Source organism: Grampus griseus (genome assembly GCF_964374135.1).
Source record: "Grampus griseus genome assembly, chromosome: 14".
In the NCBI taxonomy this organism is placed as follows: Eukaryota; Metazoa; Chordata; class Mammalia; order Artiodactyla; family Delphinidae; genus Grampus; species Grampus griseus.
Window position 1 is genome coordinate 15,425,484 of NC_139008.1, and position 19,229 is coordinate 15,444,712.

Below are 19,229 nucleotides of genomic sequence, written 5' to 3' on the forward strand. Positions count from 1 at the left end.
CTCTCCGCATCTCTCCCTCCTTCTGTGGCTCTGCCCTTCCCCACCCCCCTCTAGGCCTCTCCAGTCTCCCTCCCTCCTGGGTCCCCCTCCCCGGACTACAACCCCCAGGCGCCCCCAGCCCCGGGCGCTGCGCATGCCCCCTGCTCCCCGCCCCCTCCCGGTTCCCCCCTCCCTCCCTTCCTCCTTACCTCCCTCCTCCCCCCTCCCCCGCGCTTCAGCTCCCGCATCCCTCCATCCAAGCCTGTGCCGCAGCCGCATCGCCACCGCATACCCGGCAGAGCCGAGCCAGGCCCAGGCCCCTGCCCCTGCCCGGCCCTCAGCCCGCCGCCCCTCAGCCCGCCCCCGCCCGCGGGCCCCCCTACAGCGGCCTCGGCGCCCCCCCGCCGGCGCCCCCAGACTCAGGACTCCAGCACCGAGGCAGGAGGCAGGGAGCAGAAGCAGAGGCAGGAGAACGAGGAGGAGGAGGAGGAGGAGGAGCCGTCGCAGGATGAAGGATCGGACTCAGGAGCTGCGGAGTGTGAGCTTGGGGGTGGGGAAAATGGGGGGGCGGGACCCCAGTATTTGGGGAGCGCGTGGGGGTGGAGTGGGGGAGGTGCTGGGACGTGGGGGCAGATGATGAGACTGGAGGTTGGTGGCAGGGGCACCCCAATATGTGAAGGCACCTGATGTCTCCAATGAACCTGCATTTTAGGGACAGTGGCTAGAAGGGGTTGGAGGCCATTAAGACACAAGGGGGCAGGAGAGGTCTCAGGGGCCCTGGACACCCTACATTCCCAGGAGGACCCTGGGGTCTAATCTGGGGATGGAAAAGAGTGAGTGTGGGAGAGAATTGGAGGGTGCTGTCATCCGCTGGGCAGATTTGCTGAATTAGAAGGATGTGGGCAGTTCCTGGGCCAGGCTGAGCCCAGCGAGACCCAGATTTGGGGGCTGCTGTGGGGAAGGACACACGTTGGGACCGACTGAGATGCCAGCACCTGGCAGTGAATGAAGCGTGTGTGTGTGTGTGTGTGTGTGTGTGTGTTGCTCTCCGTGGGGAGGGGGGCACCTCTCAGAGACAAGGAGGGAAGGGGTGGCCTCAGGAGATAGCCAGAGGGCCGGGGCCTGAGATAGGGTGACCCCAGAGGTGGGAGAGGGGGTTGCAGGGGAGACCGGGAGGAGGTTCCACGCACAGGGCCATGGAATTGGGCTGTATGACGGGGATCAGGCTCCACTGGGGAGAACTGGGGCATCCTAAGCTGACAGGGGCGGGCTGGCGTGGGCCTCTGGTCTGCAGGCCTGAAAAGGCCCAGCTCCAGGAGTCGGGCCAGGCAGTTAGCTGTGTTTGGGTGACAGGGGAGGAGGGTGGCACTGGTGTCTGCAGTGAAGGCTGCCATTTGGAGGGGCTGGGGAGTGGGGGCTTGTTAAGAGTGGCTTCTGGGCCTGGGGGGATGCGGTGGGGTGGAGGGTTGTAGAAATGACCTGGGGCCCCGAGGAGGCAGAGCTGACAGCCTGCTGTGGGGTTATGTTAATAAAGTACTAGACCCAACTGATGTAGCCTGACACACTTCACCAGGAGCCTATTGGTTATTACCCTGGGGTTGTTATCCCATTTGACAGATGAGGAGATTGAGGTTCAGCAATGGGCAGGAACTTGCCCAAGGTCACCAAGCAAGTGGCTGGGAACATCAGACAGGAATCTGGGTTTCCCGTCTGCAAAGTTGATATGCGTCTCTGCTTTTTTAGACTTTGAAAGAGAAGTCTCAATACTGGGGGTAAAAAGCTCTGTCTTTGGAGAGCCCCCTGGATTTGGGGGTGGGGAACCTGCTCACAGAAAGACAAGAGGAAGGGGCTTAGAGGCAAGTGACTTGTCTCTGGGAGAGGTGGGTTGGCAGGTGGGAAGGAAGGAGGAACTGGTGGTTGGGGGAGGGAATTTTGAAGGTTTATTTTTTTAAATTAAACTTTGAGTGAATATACGCTTAGGCATCAGGAAAATGACGGTGATAAAAATAACCAACACTCATGTGCCAGACAGTTCTAAGTGTTTTATACATACTCATTTCGATCCTCACAGCAACCATAGGAGACTGGTACTAGTTTTATCCCATTTTATAGATAAGAAAACCGAGGCCCAGAGAGGTTAAGTAACTTGACCAAAGTCACACAGCTAATTAAAGGCAAGCAGGCAGGCTGACTCCAGTGTTGGTGCTCTTAACTCCCTTTCTGTCCCCGTTTTCATCCAAAGCAGGTTGCCATCCATAATCTCATTAGACCCTCACCTGGTAAGGTGGGGAGACTGGGCAACTACTTCATTTTATAGTGAAGGAAACTGAGGCCCAGTGGTTGAAACTTGCCCAAGGTCACACAGCTAGCAAGTGAGTAGTCTGGATTTGAACCCAGATCCACTGCTGCCAAGACTATGCCATGACTCCAAAATCCCAAGAAATGGAAAGTGGGTCAGGGTGAGGTGGTGGTGGAATTGTGGTGTGATTAGAGAGAGGGGGAGGGAAAAGGCGAAGACAGGGGTGCAGGGAAGGCAGGGGATGGGAGTTCTCATCTGAGTGGATCAGGGACCCCCTGCCCAGAGGGGAGGAATCCTGTCTGCTGGGGCTGCTGGGGGCAGCAGATGGGGGAGGTGGGAGGCGGGGTGGAGGGGCAGAGGGGGCTGAGTGAATGCTGATGGCTCTGGTGTTAGTCATGGCTTAGGGAAACTGGAGATTTGGGAGGGCATGTGTGGGGCGGAAAAAAAGCTTCCAGATACAGGGAGTACGGGGGTCTCCCTGCCAGAGTTGAGAATGAGGAGGCTGGGAGGCAGGAGAGACTAGGCAGGGTGTGGGAGGCCTGGGAAAGGGGTCTCTGAGAAGCTGAGAGGGACGGAAAGGCAGTGATGGGCAGGGATGTCAGCCCAGGGGGCCTGATTGTCTTTTTTCAACAGTACTTTGAGTTCCCGAGGGGTTCTCACATCTGTTCATCACATAGCTGTCAAGGGCACAGATTTGGGAGTCAGACTGTCTGGGTTCAAATCCTAGCTTTGCTACTTCCTGTGTGACCTTGGGTAAGTTGCTTAACCTCTCTGGTCCTCACTTTCTTCATGTGTGAATTGGGAGTAATAACGGGACCTGCTTCAGACGGCTGTCCTGAGGATTGAAATTATGCTGGAAGCGCCTAGAAGGAGGCCTCGTGCTCAGCATTGCTCCATGAGTGTTTGTTATTCCACAGCTGACTCATTTATTTCTCTTGAGTCTCACATCAGCCCCCTGAGATGGGCAAGATGGGACCCCTAATTTATTGGAGTAAATTGAGGGCCACAATGGTAACCTGACTTGCCCAAGGTCATACAGCTGTTAATGGTGGAGCCAGCGTTGAACCAGGGTTTTCTGTTTCCAGTTCACCAGGCACCTTTGGTCAGCAACTGGGAGGCACTGGGCTGGAGTGGAGGCTGCGACGGGGAGTCAGTTGGCTGGATGGGTGTCCCAGGGTCCAAGAAGTGGGTCCAGGGATGGGGCTGAAGAGGAGAGCAAGGGAGCAAGTGAGGTGGAGAGGAAGGTTGCGGGGAGAGAGAAGCCACAAGGGGACGTGTTGTGGGCCGGAGCCTGAGAGGCAGCTGTGGAGTGGGAAGGCGGGGGTGGGGGTGGATGGGAGACTGGGAAGTGGGTGGGGGGAGACCTGAGGTGAGGGAGGCTGGAATTTGAGGACGGCTGTTCTAGGACAAGTCATGCACCCTGGGGGCAGGGACTGGGTCCCAGGTGCAGCCCTCAGGTATGGGATAGGCACAATAGGCGCTTTAGAAACGCAGACCTGAAGCAGAAGGAAAGGGCGGCCTCATGTTTGAGGAGAGCGGGCGCGGACCAGGAGAGCCCTGGGTGATGGGTTGGTATCCCCCAGCTGCGTGGGGCTTGTTTCTGCCATTCAGACACATCACGTTCCCCCTGCTTGAGGGCCTTTGCACTTGCTGGTGCCTCTGAATGCTGTTCTCTCTGCCTGGACACTGTTCCCTCTGCCTTGAATTCTGTGTGCTCCAGATTGTGGTGCAGTTAACTCCTCAGGCCTTAGCTCAGATGTCAAGGCCCTCCCGAAAGGCCCTCCCTGATGCCCATTTCTCTCTATCACACCTCCTGCTTTATCTCCCTCTTGCTAAGTAGCACCATCTGAAATTGTCTTGTTCATTTTCCATTGTCTGTCTCCCTCCGCTGGAATGTCAGCTCCTTGGAGGCAGGAGCCCTTCCTGTCTTGTTCACCATTGTATTCTCCGCAGCACCCAGAAGAGAACTGGACGCTGATCAGAGATATTTGTCAGATGACTGAAGGGCTCAGTGGGGCAGAGGGAGGGTGAGGAAGGGAGTCGGTCGGGGAAGGCAGGGAGGGCGGAGGAGAGAGGTTGGGATGGGAGGACTGGGTTGGATGCTGGGAGTGCGCAGAGGCCTGGGTCAGGGAGACAGATGGACAGAAGCAGGGGGTGCGGTGGAGAGAGGCTGCTGCCTCTAGATCAAAGGATGCTTATGCCCCTGAGAAGCAGGTGTCAGCACGTGTGTGTTGTATGCGTGGGCATGCATATGTATTTACACACACACACACACACACACACACACATATACTCTGTGACTTTTTTTTTTTTTGGCTGCACCACGCGGCATGCTGGGATCTTAGTTCCCCTACCAGGGATCAAACCTGCAGACCCTGCATTGGAAGCATGGATTCCCAACCACTGGACTGCCAGGGAAGTCCCCACTCTGACTTTTCTATCACCCAATTCCAGTCTCTTTCCACCTCTGTTTTAGTCACCCTCTCGTTTGTCTCTGTTGACTTCCTGGCCCACGTTGTCCCACTCCCTCCATCCACGCATCTGTCTATGTCGTCTCCCCGTCACTGACACTCCTATGAAGACCTCAGGTGTCTCTGATGGGGAAGGACTGAAGCTAGAGGCTTGGATCTGATGCCCCCTGTCCTCAAGGCGGTTCCAGAAGGTGCCCAGGGCCTCCACGGTCTCCCATTTCATCCTCCTGAGCGCTTGAGGAGCTGGCAATCCGTAAAGAGCAGCGTGCCTGGGTTCCAATCCAGCGCCATTGTGTGAGCACCCCATCAGCTGTATGATCAGAGGCAAATTACTTAATCTCTCTCTGCCGCATCCATCAGATGGGAATAAGAAGAGTGTCTACTTCATGGAGTGAGTGGCTGTAAGGATTAAACGAGAAATGCAAAGCACTTGTAACAGAGCCCGACGCATGGTAATTGCTACCTACTTGTTGGGTATATATGATTCTTACTTTCTTCATTTCGCACAGGAGGAAACTGAGGCTTGAATTGTCCATATAGTGGATGGGAGCACATTTGGTCATCTTTTCTGAGGTAGTCTCATTTGCCCTCAGCCTGTTTTCTTTTAGTCTGGCCAGCTTCTTCCAGAAATGGAGGCCGTGCTCATTATGAAACACACACCTCAGAGCAGGGAGGGCCCATGCATTTCACAGATAAGCCGGGGCCCAGAGAGGGACTGAGAGTCACACAGCAAGTCAAATGGAGGCTACAACAGCTGGCTTCCTGTCTGGGCTCTTCCTTGCAGCCTGGCACGTCTTACTGGTTTTCTGTCCCAGCCACAGGAGTTCAGTGGTACTGAGGACACAGCAGAGCAGACTCTTTAGGGGCCAGGAAGGAATAGAGAGACAGAAGGGAAAGAGCCTGAGGTTTAGCACCAGGACAATTCAGGTCCCACCTCTGGCCTTATTTCCTGTGAAGCCTTAGGCAGGGTCAGACAACCTCTCTGAGGCGGTTTCCTCATCTGTAACATGGGGGAGGCAGTGGGTAACAGCCAAGCCTCCCTGAGCACTTATTCTCTCAGGCAGCATCAGGCATTTTTACTGCCTCGTCTCACTGGCTCCTTCTGCCCACCATTTAGGGAGGACTTTCTCGCCATTCAGCAAATGCAGAGACTGAAACTCAGAGGGAAGAAGGCATGTGGCCTTCCAGCTGCTGACCTGGGCAAGCTCGTTAGCCTCTCTGTGACTCAGTTTCCCTATCTATAAAAGGCAGCTATTGTAAGAATGAAATGGATAAATAAACACAGTATGCTTTAGAACGGTGCCCAGCATGCTATCAAATGCTGTGTAAATGTTTTCCACAATTATAGTTATGTTGACCAATGGTCCTTACAGAGTTTTAATGAAGATTAAATGAGATAACAAGAATGCAAGACCTAGGCCAAAGGTGCTATCACACGCTAGTATTTTGCTAGGTTTTCGGGGCGCAGAGCCTCGCCCAGATTGTGTCTTGTCAGGAGGGGACCTGAGAAGGGAAATCTCTGGTGGCAGAGTGGCCAGCAGGAGGCAGCCTGGTCTCAAGCCTCAGAAGGGACTATGGGAGGGGCTTCCCTGGTGGTCCAGTGGTTAAGACTCCACGCTCCCAATGCAGGGGACACAGGTTTGTCCCTGGTCAGGGAACTAAGATCCCGCATGCTGCACAGTGATGCCAAAGGGGGAAAAAAAAAAAAAAAGAAAGAAAGAAAGGAGGGGCTATGGGAGGAGGCATGTCTTAGATGTCTCTGGTTTCCTGGCCCCTTTCAGCCTGGGTGCCCTTGAGCAAGTCCATTTCCTCTTCCCCCTCAGACCTCCTGTTCCCCTCATCTTGAAATGGGGACAGCTTTTCTCGAGGGCTATGGTAGTGAGGATCAGAAGAGATTATAGATGTAAAAGTGTCTGTCAACTGGAGAGGACTTTAGCTGTCAGCTGTCTGTAATTATTACACCAACTAAGTCATCCTTGGGCACTCTACCTTTCCTCCTCTCTCAAGGGCAAGTAAACAGGCAGCCAGGGACACCCCAGGGCAGAATCAGGGATCTGGCCCTGGGAACCAAAGGAGAGAGGGAGAGAAATGAGACTTGAGGAAGTCTAAAGTCAGTCTGGGGAGGGGAAAGAGAGAACAGGAAAGTTCCCAGATACCTGGGCCAGCGAGAGGCCTCATGACCTGTGGGCAGCCAAGCTGAGGGCCAAGTGCTTGAAGGCAGAGAAGGGACAGAGGCGGCGGTGGCGGTGTGGGTGGGTAAATCCCTTGTGTGTCTCTGAGCCCTGGGGGGTGGAGGGCTGAGCAGCTGCAGCTTGGCTCTAGGGGAAGGGGAATCTCGTGAGGCAACTGGCTTTTTGAGGATAGAACATCATGGGAGGCCGATGGGTCCTCAGAGATGAGCCGAGCATCCCAGAGCCTCATGGAGCCAAGGTCTATTGGTGTGGTTCCGGGTCAGGTGGAAGCTTGAGAAGCCAGAAGTCGCATCAGGGTCGCCAAGCCCCACCTGGTACCACCCCTCCTTCTGGGGGCAGCTCAAATGGAGGCTAGAACAGCTGGCTTCCTGTCTGGGCTCTTCCTTGCAGCCTGGCATGTCTTACTGGTGGGCAGAGAAAGAAGAGCCTCCCTTTCCTGGGAGATATTTGGAGCTTAAATGGAAGTGCTGAAGGTATTCCCCAACATGGCGAGGGGAGGATCCCTGGGGACCATCTGAGCCGGGCTTGGGTGGGAAGCTGGGGTACCTTCGAGAGGGTCCAGCTGGACGTCTCTGTGTTCACGCTTCCTGGGGGTGCTGTCGGGCCTCTCTGATTCCAAGTTCACTTGGCTGTCTAGATCACATCTAGGTCCCATCTGGCCCAGTCCAGGTTCGATCTGAGCTGTCTGCCATCAGTCTGCGCGGAGTCTGGTTCGGTCTGAGCTGTCTGGTTTCTGTCAGGTCCTGTCTGCGATCTGCTCGGACCCTGTCGAGGCCCCGTGCAAGCTCTTCTCTTTAGATCCCAAATGGCAATACCCCCCGCTAGACGCTGTGTAGATCCCATCTTGATTTCATTCAGGCTCTGGTCATGAGATTCTGTCTGAGTTTTGGCTCGTTTTTTTCTGGAAATCAGGGTGAACTGTTTTGTTTGTTTGTTTGCGGTACGCGGGCCTCTCACTGTTGTGGCCTCTCCCGTTGCGGAGCACAGGCTCCAGATGCGCAGGCTCAGCGGCCATGGCTCACGGGCACAGCCGCTCCGCGGCATGCGGGATTCTCCCGGACCGGGGCACGAACCCGTGTCCCCTGCGTCGGCAGGCGGACTCTCAACCACTGCGCCACCAGGGAAGCCCAGGGTGAACTGTTTTAAGTTTCCGTGGAGGCTGATTAGGGCCCCAGATGTAATTAAGCTTGATGGGCTCAGCTTTTGCCCTCAGACTTCTGTCCCGAGCAGAGTCTTGAGACTGGAGTTTGGAGCACTGGGGAGCCCTTCCTAACCCCCTTTCCTCCTTCCCAGCTCTGAGTGAGTGTGCAGACCGGATGCTCAGAGAGGCTGGGAGAAGAGCCCCAGAGGGCCCTCCCGAATGTCCCTGGGGGCAGAGGGCCCGCTGCACGTCTGTGTGTCCACATGTGTCGGCAGGCAGCTTTGCTGTGGGTCTGTGTGGGTGTCAGTGGGCCTATTTCTGTGTGCCTTGTGTGTCAGCCCTTCTGTCTATGTCACTGGCCTGTCTGGTGGCGGCAGTGGCAGTGTGGGTGGGTAAATCCCTTGTGTCTCTGAGCCCTGGGGGTGGAGGGCTGAGCAGCTGCAGGTTGCAACTGGGAAATCCAAGCAAGTGAGAGTAGGTGGGTGTGAAGTTGGAAGAGGCTGGATGAAAGCAAGTGAATACACGGAGGAGAGTGGGGGGAGGGGAAGAGAGTGGGTGGGAGGAGGGAGGTCGGGGCGCTGACTGTGTCTCTCATCCAGCCCTCCCCTGGCCGACTGCTTGCTTAACTCGCGCCTGCCGCTGGCAGTGAAGTGACCTTGCATAGGGGACTAGGGGACGTGGCTGGTCGCGTTGGAGGCTGGAGGGGAAGAGAAGGGAGCAAATTGAAGCCTGGCAGGAGCGGCTGGGGGGATGGTGGGGGGGGGGGTCAGGCTCCTGGGACGCTATTCCAGACCCCTTCTCGCAGCCCAGAGCCAATTACCGCAAGGCTGACATTTAGCTGGTTGTTACAATATCGAAATACTTCCATACTGGTTGGTTAAAGCATCTGTCCAGAGCGCCACCCGCCTCCAGGGTGACTGCGCTCACAGGACCACGTCTACCCTCGAAACGGTGCCTTTTGCTAACTCCCTCCAAGGTGTCCTTTGGGCTGTCAGGTACCCGGCCTCCGGGACTCTGTGCCACAAGACACCCAGGATTCGTTGTGACGGCTTGGTGCCCCGGCCCCCTGCATGTGACCCTTCCCAGGACCCCCGCTCTGAGCCCAGAGCTGGGAGCATCGGGATTGCGCACAGACTGCCTTTCTTTGCCTCCCAGGCGAAAGACAGCGACGATGAGGAGGAGGTGGTCCATGTGGACCGGGACCACTTCATGGATGAGTTCTTTGAACAGGTAACAGAACCTGGCCCCCAGCCAACAGCTTCCTTCTCCCTGGCCCCCGGCCCCCACCCTGCTCTCTACTCCTCCATCCCCTTGGCCTTTTACCAACCCCTCTGGGTCTGGCCCGTTTCCCTGAACCCTGACTGAGCCCCCTGAATCCCTTTGTCTGGCCCGACGACTTGGCTGGGTATAGCCGATTTGCTGCCCCAGGTGGAAGAGATCCGGGGCTGCATTGAGAAGCTGTCAGAGGATGTGGAACAAGTGAAAAAACAGCATAGTGCCATCCTGGCCGCCCCCAACCCGGATGAGAGTAAGTGCTGCTGCCGGGTGGCTGGGGTCTGTGGGCAGGAGTCTGGGGTCCCACCCAGACATCTCACCTGCCCCTCCCCTCCCCTCAGAGACCAAACAGGAGCTGGAGGACCTCACTGCAGACATCAAGAAGACGGCCAACAAGGTTCGATCCAAGTTGAAAGGTGAGGAATGCCATCCCCTGCCTAAGGAGGAAAAAAACTCTGCCCTCCATTGGACTAAACAGGCCTCTCTGTGAGGAGTGTCTACAGACTTCCAGGAGCCAGATTCTTAAACACTGAGAAAGCATAAAACCCAAGATTTCCCAACTTGCTCCAGATGCCTTGGAGAAAGATATAGACATGACAGGGAAATGACAGAGAGGAGGCTTTCTGTCCAAATTGCATCTGACCTCTGCTGGTTCCATCAGCAGGAAGGTCCACCAGGAAAATACAGTCTTCCAGGTGGGTTTAATTTCACGAAGGCCTCATTTCTCCAGAACAGTTGCCGGACATAGCGCTAAGCACCCAGTAGGTGGGCTCAGCAAATGCTTCTGAATTGGTATCCTTAGCGCAGGACAGATTGGACTGTGTGGCTGACATCAGGGGCTGGCAAACTTTCAGGAGGGACTTGCCAAATGCTCATGTATTCACTCTAATTTAAGGACTTGGGTGCTGGTAATAACCACCTTCCCCCAAATCACTGTGGGTTGGGAACCTCCTTGTCTGCTGGTGCCAGGGGAATAGCAGTGTTACCATGATGCTAATTTGTATGCTCATGGTAATTCAGCATCAGAAAACATTTGCTGAGCACCTTGAGGCACATTGCTGGGCTTTGGGGGAAAGGAGTCATGTCAGATGCCTGGCCCTGAGCACAATGACCTTGGTCCAGAGAGATGAGGACAGGGACTCCGTGCTCTCCTGGACTCAACAGGAGGCCATATGTGAGCCTCCAGTGCTGATCTGTAAGCCCTTTGCACTCAAGAGAGCGTGCTAGAAAGCAAAATGATCCAAACTGGGAGCACACTGATTGCAAATCCAGACAGAGGGAGCCCACTTCCATCACCAGCTCATTCTGGACAAGTACCCTACCTTCAGTTCCTCATCAGTACAGTAAGAACTACTAAAGCAATTTCAAAGCTAGATGTTTTTGTTGTTGTTTGTTTTTGTTTTTTGGTAGCAAAATCTTTTTTTCCCAAGTGAAATCTTACCCCAAATTCCAATACATACAACACATAAAAGTCAAGCTGTTCTGGCTGACCTGGGGTTGGGAGACCCAGAGCCCTACCTGCCTAGCCTCCTCATCACTCCCAGGAACAGACCCCTCTGAGGTTCCTTCTCAGAAGCAGGGTTCCGTGGGACACAAGTTTAAAAATCCCTGGGCTCAGCAATTTCTTTGAGCCCATTGAGCTCTGACATTAACACTCTTTATAAGACCATGAGGAGGGCTGTATGGTTTAGGAGTTCAGGAATAGACCAAGAAAGAAGCTAGGAAAAGTGGCAGTGGCTCAGAGGAGCTGACCCTCCAGAGCTCCAGAAAAAGAGAGATCATCTTCTCCATCTTTCTCCAGCTCTGTGGTGGCATGAGCTCCGGCATTGCGTGTGACCTTGAATGAGTTGTTTTCTCTATTTCAACCTCAGTTTCTAGTCTGAAACCTGGACTGAACTCCCAGGATTACTGTAAGAAGTCAATAAGATCCTGTAAAGGATCCTTTCCTCCTGGGCTTGGCCCCAGCCCCAAGTCTGACAACAGGGTCCCAGTCTGAGCCAGAGATTCCAACATTCCTGGGTGTGTGTTTCTGGACTTTTCCCATAACAGCTGGGCCAGAGCTGTCACTCAGTCCCTGTCCCGCCATCGCTGGCAGGGGAGCGTTGGGGTGCCACCCAGCACCGTACCTCCACCGCTGCCAGGAACGGAGAAGCAATGTTCTCGGGAGTGGCCCGGAGTCTCTTCCAGGTCTGAGAGGGCCTGGTGATTCATCCCTGCTGCATTTTCCGAGCACAGTAGATCTTACCCTCAAGCTCTTTTTTAGAAAATCTAAATAAGTGTGGGGAGTGCATGATCTAGAAGCAGTAATCCCAGTTAATCTGTGTGCTTTTCCAGAACATCCTTTAGAAGTGGGGATTCCTGGGACAGGGATCACTTTGTAAGGCGGGGGGAGCTATTTTCTCTGTTGGAACATCCATCCACTTACCCTAGAATTTTCCAAGGAAAGGGCAGCCACTGGAACCTGACCCACTTGAAAGTGCTTGCCCTCCACCAGATAAATCCCAGGGTGGGTTCCTGACCCTTTTCTGAGGCTGCAAAAAGCAGAGAGTTCTCCCACCCCCCATACAGGGGATGTGGACTGGGGGGCTGGGCAGGAGTTACAGCTGTGGGACTTTCCAAGACGCAATCCTTCCACCAGAACAAATAGCCCCCTTCTGTCTGGTGACCGACTGACCCTCGATATCCCCTCCTACCTGGTTTCCAGGCCCCCTCAAACATTGGTCCCTTTATCCGCTGGCCTCCTGCCTCCCCACCCTAGACTCTTTACTGTCTGCCCTCGCCTGGGTATGACATCCGTTCATGGGCCTGGGGGGCCTGCCTCGGGGTGTCCACTCTTCATATGCCCCAGACCCCCGCCCCACATGCGCCGGGTCTCTCGCCCTCCCGTCACTGCGTCCTCTCTCCCGCAGCGATCGAGCAAAGCATTGAACAGGAGGAGGGGCTGAATCGTTCCTCTGCGGACCTGCGCATCCGCAAGACCCAGGTAGGAGGCAGCGGCCAGGCACGGTCAGGGTCGGGGCCGGGACCAAACCGCACTGGACCGGACAGGGGAGGGGCCCAGGCTGGAGACCTGCCTGTTGGGCGTGGGCGGGCCAGAGCAGGCACTAGCGTGGGGCGTGGCCAAGGGGGAGCCTGGGCAGGGGCGGGGCTTGGGGCGGGACTACAGCGGAGGTCGGAACCCGGCTACATCTCAGTGCCCTAGCCTGGCCTTGGCTGGCTTGGGCGTAGGATGGGGGTGCTGGGGTATGGGACTGCACACTTGCGAGGGCTTGGGGTCGTGGCATGAGCTGAAGAAGGGGCCGTAGGCTAACTCAGCCCCTCCCGCCCACTCCATCCCTCCACGGTCTCTGCTCCCTGCCTCCTGATGTGTCTGTACCCCCCACCACAGCACTCCACACTCTCCCGGAAGTTCGTGGAGGTAATGACTGAATATAACGCGACCCAGTCCAAGTACCGCGACCGCTGCAAGGACCGGATCCAGAGGCAGCTGGAGATCAGTGCGTGTGACATCTCCCCCCCGCAAACTCCCCAGACCTGACCCATACTCCTTCCAGGCCCTTCCCCTCCGTGGAGGGGACTCGTGGCCTGAGGCCGGATGGGAGGGTGGGCTCCCGGGTCCCTACCACATCCCACCACCTCAGGTGTCCAGGCTGGCCCAGTCGCTGAGCAGCGAGTCGTTTCTCCCCACAGCTGGAAGGACCACGACCAACGAAGAACTGGAAGACATGCTGGAGAGTGGGAAGTTGGCCATCTTCACTGACGATGTGAGCCCCGCGTGGGGGTGGGGTCTGTTTTTGGAAAGCATTCGCCTTTCCTTTCCAAGCGTAGGCTGAACTCAAGGTCCTAAGTCCGCCGTGAAATAACAAGCATCGGGAAGTCTGAACCTGGAACTGGGGAATTCCATGGGGGCAGAGCAGGAAGTACCCTCATAAAAATGGCAATCAGTAAGGTGCCAGGCACCGTTCTAAGCATTGAATGTATTTACATTTACCTACTAAATTCATTTAATCCTCACCACAAGCCTCTGAGGGAGTCGTGTTTCACAGATGAGGTAATCTGATCCAGAAAGGTTAAATGACTTGCCGAGGTCACACAGCTACAGGCAGAGCAAGGATCTGAATCCGCAGTCAGGACTCTTCAGTGCTAAGATACACTTCTCCCTAGTGATGCGGGTCATTTCACCAAGTGACTAATTTGCCTACATTTTGAAGGTTTTCTAAAACATCAGTTTCAGTTTTGCTGGAGTTTGGCACACTGCCCTGCGCTTGTCATCTTATATGTGAAAGGGATGGGCTTTCCCCAACGGTAGTTCTTTCTCTTTCTTGACTTTCGCCCTGGCTGACAGGTTTTATCTCCCTTTCAGCTTCTGGTGGCAGAATGACTCTGGTTTAGGTTTCTAGACCAGCGTTAAAGTACATTCAATGACCGTCTAGCAGTTTTCAGCAAATTGCTATTTAGAGAATTGATCTTTGTTAAATTAGCTTTGAGCAAATTGATAATGGGCCAGTTAGCCCGGAGCCCTCCCAAACAGCTCTGCCCAGGCTGTCAGTCTGTCTGAGAGTGGAGGGAAACCTGGTGAGGGGTTCTAAGGGGATAGAGCTGATCCCTGCCGGTTAACCCACCATCATTACGATGCAGGGTGGTCGGTACCTTGCCTGAGGGCTGAACAAGATGCAGACAGGCCCTAAGGTAGTAGTTAACTTCTAGGGTCGGGAAAGGCTTCCTGGGGGAGGTGGCATTGAGTTGTGTGCCTTAAGAGACAGGGAGCATTTGGACACGGGGAGATGGGCAAAGGACATTCCAGAAAAAGGGGACAGACTGAACAAACACAGAGAGAGTGGACCACTTGCCAAAGAGCCATTGGATGATTGGGGCTCTTAGGATTTGGGGAGATGAGGACGGAAACGGAGATGGGGCCTCGACTGCTAAGGAGGTGAGGACGGAAAGGGAGATGATGGGGCCTCGACTGCTAAGGAGATGAGGACGGAAAGGGAGACGGGGCCTCGACTGCTAAGGTGAAGGTGTGGAGCCTGTGGATGGTGGGGAGCCTCGGAGGGCTTTAGAGCAGAAGAGTGTCTGGATGTGGTCTAAACAGTGAGTGGTTTGGAAGGCGAGTGGTCTGGCTTCCGTGGGGAGGAGATATATCTGACTGTGGGTTAGAGTCTCTCCCACTGACTCTGGAGGGCTGCAGAGCCTTTCCTTATTATTTCTACCCCGGCCCATATCATGGGGGCTCCAGGGCACACTGCCTTCTCATCTGGGCCTCCTTTTCTGCTTCCACTCTCTGCTGTGTCCCCTTCCATTATCCTGTCTGCCTTTGACCAGATGGTGGCCCCCAATCCTGACAGGGGTCCAGGACCCCTGTCTCCCTTCCCAGGGCCTCCCTGGTGTGTGTGATAGAGACAGCCATGGGCTGAGGTGGCGGGCTCAGGGCAGGTTTTCCTTCTTGTAATTTAACAGATGTCTCTTTAGTGCTTCCTGTGTGCCAGGTACTATTCTAATTGATACACACATAGTCATTCACTTAATCTTCGCACAACCTTGTGAGGTGTGAAGTATCTGCATTTTCTAGGTGGGGAAACTGAGGCCTGAAGAGGTTAAACAATTTGCCCATGGTTACAGCTAGTAAACGCCAGCCAGGTTCGAACCCAGACGCTCTGGCTGCAGAATCCAAGCTCTTCCGGGAGTGAAGGGTGGTCTGCAGCTCTCCTCCCTCTTCCCCCCTGCCCCTCCCCTTTCACCCTAGATCAAAATGGACTCACAGATGACAAAGCAGGCACTGAATGAAATCGAGACAAGGCACAACGAGATCATCAAACTGGAAACCAGCATCCGTGAGCTGCACGACATGTTTGTGGACATGGCCATGCTTGTGGAGAGCCAGGTACTGCCTCTGCCACAGGCCTCAGGGAACCTCACCCGGGTCCCCGGGATCCCCTCTTCCAGCCCAGCTCCCACCCCATCCTATGCATGTATCCTCTGCAGGGCGAAATGATTGACCGCATTGAGTACAACGTGGAACATTCCGTGGACTACGTGGAGCGAGCCGTGTCTGACACCAAGAAAGCTGTGAAATATCAGAGCAAGGCCCGGAGGGTGAGCCGGGGCAGGCGGGCCTGTGGAGCAGGTGGGCTGGAGCCGAGCGGGCGGGGCTGGGCTCAGGCCAGGGCTGAGGTGAGTGATGAAATCCCGTGAGAGGCCTTATCTCTGGTTCTGACCTCTTCCTTTTTCTGTTTTCTCTCCCCTCTTCTTTTTCCTCACACCCTCCTCCCCATCTGTCTGTCGGTTTGTGTGTCTCTTTACCTCTCTGTCTCTCTGTCTCCTCCCTCCCTCTCGCCCTTCCTGCCTGCAGAAGAAAATCATGATCATCATTTGCTGTGTGGTGCTGGGGGTGGTCTTGGCGTCATCCATTGGGGGGACGCTGGGCTTGTAGGCCCCCCACCCCTGTCCCTCCCAGACCCTTCCCCACCACATCGGGAGCAATACCCCCACCACCCCTTCACTCCATCCCCTGCTCCAGGCTCACCCTCAAGACAGACCCGGGCAGCACCCGCAACCTTTACCGCCTGTCAGACCCTGGAGTCCCTGGACCTCCCCCCCGCCATGGACCACCCCCCGCCCCCGCACGTAGATAGCAGCAGGCGTGATTACACGTGCACACCAACATGCATGCCGCCGGCACATGCTCGAGACGTGTGGACTCCCCAGCGTGTGTGTGTGTACGTGTGTAGACGTGTGTAGAAGCACCGAATCGCCCTCTCTGCCCCCACCTCAAGTCTGTGTGTCGTCTGAGCTTTCCCCCTTCCCCTGGGTTGTTGTGTAGACTGTGGCTGGGTGTGACACAGCAGCCATCAAGCCCCACTCTTCTGTCTTCTGTGAATAGGGGTGTGTGTGTGTGTCTGTGTGTGTGTGTGTCTGTGTGTGTGTGGCGCCACAGATCCGTGGACACACAGTTTGCCTACATGGAATTTTGTGTTTGCGTGTTTAAATCCAATGTAACAGCACCTCCTCCACTGACACCCCCCCTCCCCCATGTCTGCTACAGATGGGGCAGGTTGTGAGTGTGCAGAGGCTCACACTAACATTCCCAGAGGATCCAGGCACAATACACACACAGGCCATGGCAGACACCCCAGCGTGACGTTGAGCAAACCCTCCTGGCTTAGTCACCCCGGGACTGACATGTCCTGGGGAACATGTGTGTGTGTGTGGAGTTCAGTCGAGGCGAGTGGAAGAATACACGTGTCAATAACCTAGCTTGGCCTGTATATCCATGTGCATTTCCCCCAATAGGTGATGTGAGGGACGTGTGTGTGTGTGTGTGTGTCTAGGATGTGCCTGAAGTGTCAGTAGGTCTTCTCCTGAGACAGAGCCCTCCACATTTTGCACTGGACATCTGTTTTGGGTGGGCACAGAAATCTATATTTCTACGCTATCTAGAGTACGCCTGTGCGAGTGTGTGTGTGTGTGTGTGTGTGTGTGTGTGTAGAGAATTTCTACGTAGTGTGTTTCTATCCCCCTGTGTATTATACACACACGTTTACCTTCAAGGACCTGTGCCCCATCCAGGTTTGTCTATCCAGATTATTTGCCCCCTCCCTTTCTCCCCAGAGCTGCTGGCCGCTATCTGGTGTGGCCACACACTGCTACATCAACATTGTGCAACTGCAGCTTCCTGCCCTGCGTGGTTGGATCCCCTGTGCATACATGCCCACGTGCTTATCTTTCTCGGTCAGATAGGCCTGTACATGTGGAAGCTGGGACACCTCAGTGTGCTCCCACCCGCCCCGGCAGATGAGGCCACACCCAGGCACACACATGCACACAGGAGCGGCATATGCTGACGCTGGCGCTGGCACGGTGCCTGTTCAGGCGGGCACTCGTTTGCACATGAATGCCTCCCTATTGATGGGAAGGGCTATTGATGGGAAACATTACTGATCACGGGAATGTCAAGGGCTATTGATGGAAGGGCTATTGATGGGAAGGGCTATTGATGGGAAACATTACTGATCATGGGAATGTCAAGGGCTGCCCCAGGCTCTCAGAAATAACCTTCTTGAGCACTAACCTCAGAACTGAGAGGCCGGCGATGGTCCCCACCGCCCCATCTGATGCTCTGGCCTTTGCCTCAGGAACCTTGGATTTAGGGAACTGTTTATTTCCGACGTACTGGAGTGGTCTAAGTCCTGGGGCCCATGCCCTGGACACATGTCCTGCTGAAATGTCACCAATATCTGTTCCCCTGCAGGCTGAGACTGAGGGTGGGACACGGGCCTGAGTTTCTGACGGTGAGGAAGAGGCCAGCTCCTCCCTTGCTGCGTAGACAACATATGCATCAGTGGGTTTGTGCGATGGGTGGCAGGTGGGAGGTATGTGGGCAAAGGACAGTGTTAGAAGCCTCCCACTCCACTGGCCCAGGAACACAGACCCACATATACAGGATTGAACACACAAGTACAGGAATGCGCCCTGCCTTGGGGTCCGACATCCGTGTGCACAGGGTGGACTTTGGTGTGTGTGCAGATCGTTTCCTGGAGTCCCTCTTCATGTGAAGCGTGTATGTGTGAGAGAGAGACAGTGCAGATGTGACCTTCTGGAACATAGTACCCCACTCCCACCTCAGCTCAGATAGCCAACCTCTTCCCTACCTGGCTGGGCCCTGCCTGTGTGTGGCCAATATATATATATACATATATATATATATATATGTATGTAAACCCCAAGGTGGGCTGTCCGTTCCCACAGTGCCCTTTGTCAGGACGGGAAGTTTGCCCCCGTATCTGACTGCAGCCCTCCTGCTCCCACTCAGGCTTCTTTGGGGACATCAGAGCAGGCCCCAGCACCCCCCACCCCAGCCTTTTTCCTTCCTGTGGTCCAGCCAGGATACCCTTTCATACCAGGCGTTTCTGGAATTCCCACAGCCTTGGGGCCACAAGGAGAAGGGTGGAGCCATGGCTGGAGTGATGCAACCGCCTCATTGACTGGTATTAGGCCCGTAGCTGCCCATCTCTGGGCCTCAGATGGACCAGAGCATCCCTGAGGGTCTGTTCTGCCCCAGCTTCTCTAAGTCCCACACATCACATGATGTGTTTGCTTGTTGGCTGCTGTGTCTGTATGTGTCCTGGAATGTTGTCTGGGGGGCTGGTGTCTTTTGCATGTTCTCAGACAAGTGTGTGCTGCCCGCCCGCCAAGCACCTACAACCATCAAGCCCCTGTGTGCCCCGTGGGTGGTCCCGGACCTGGCCAGGGCTCGCTGCTTCCCCTCCCCCTTTCTCCCTCCCCCTGCCTCTCACGAAGCACACTGCGTGTCCGTCCCATGTGCCTGTGGGTTGATGTGCGCTCTTGCCACGCCTCGAGCGTGCGTACATGATGTGTTCTATGCATTCACCCTGCCCCATTCCCAGCCTGCCCCGCAGAGGACAAGATGGGTGGCCCCCGGCTCCCTCCTCCCCCACCCCGCCTGCTGTGCAGCCGTGTGCGTTGGCGTTTCTGTGTCGCTGGCGTGTCACGTGATATAGCCGTGTTTGCTGACATGAGCCCCTGCCCCTTCTGTTTCTCCGTTGGTTTCTAGAGCTCTTTCCCTCTCCTCCCCAGAGGGAACAGGACTCCTGGGGCCTGGCTGGGGGCCCAGAGCCAGGCCACCCTCTCCTGTTAGCCCTCAGAGTCCCATTTCTCTCTATTGGTGACCAAGTTGCAAATGGATAAAACACAGGAAAATTCTGCCCCCCTCCCAGCCCTGCATGTCCTGTCCCCAGAGCCCCTCACCCCCACCCCGGGCCGGGTCGGGCCCCGTGGGACGGGAGAAATAGCAACCAATCCAACAGCGGGCGTGCTGTGTGCTCACTTCCTTCTGTCCCCACACGGGACGG

The 19,229-nt window shown here is 55.5% G+C and overlaps 1 protein-coding gene across 4 annotated transcripts; it reads left to right on the top strand.

The window, feature by feature from the left end:
* Nucleotides 1–472: 472 nt before the first annotated feature.
* Nucleotides 473–19,182, top strand: STX1B (syntaxin 1B; the record flags this gene model as incomplete). Of its 4 annotated transcripts, none has more annotated exons than XM_082671030.1 (10): nucleotides 473–517; nucleotides 9,238–9,312; nucleotides 9,511–9,610; nucleotides 9,699–9,773; nucleotides 12,267–12,340; nucleotides 12,746–12,854; nucleotides 13,048–13,121; nucleotides 15,104–15,241; nucleotides 15,343–15,453; nucleotides 18,765–19,182. In XM_082671030.1, exons 1-10 carry the CDS (start codon nucleotides 488–490, stop codon nucleotides 18,876–18,878), a joined length of 900 nt encoding a protein of 299 aa, XP_082527156.1. In that variant the 5' UTR covers nucleotides 473–487. The 4 variants fall into 4 exon arrangements, with proteins under 4 accessions (XP_082527156.1, XP_082527159.1, XP_082527157.1 ...); XM_082671033.1 differs by having other exon boundaries at nucleotides 15,343–15,475; nucleotides 18,777–18,778; XM_082671031.1 differs by lacking the exon at nucleotides 18,765–19,182 and adding an exon at nucleotides 15,710–16,208.
* Nucleotides 19,183–19,229: the final 47 nt, after the last annotated feature.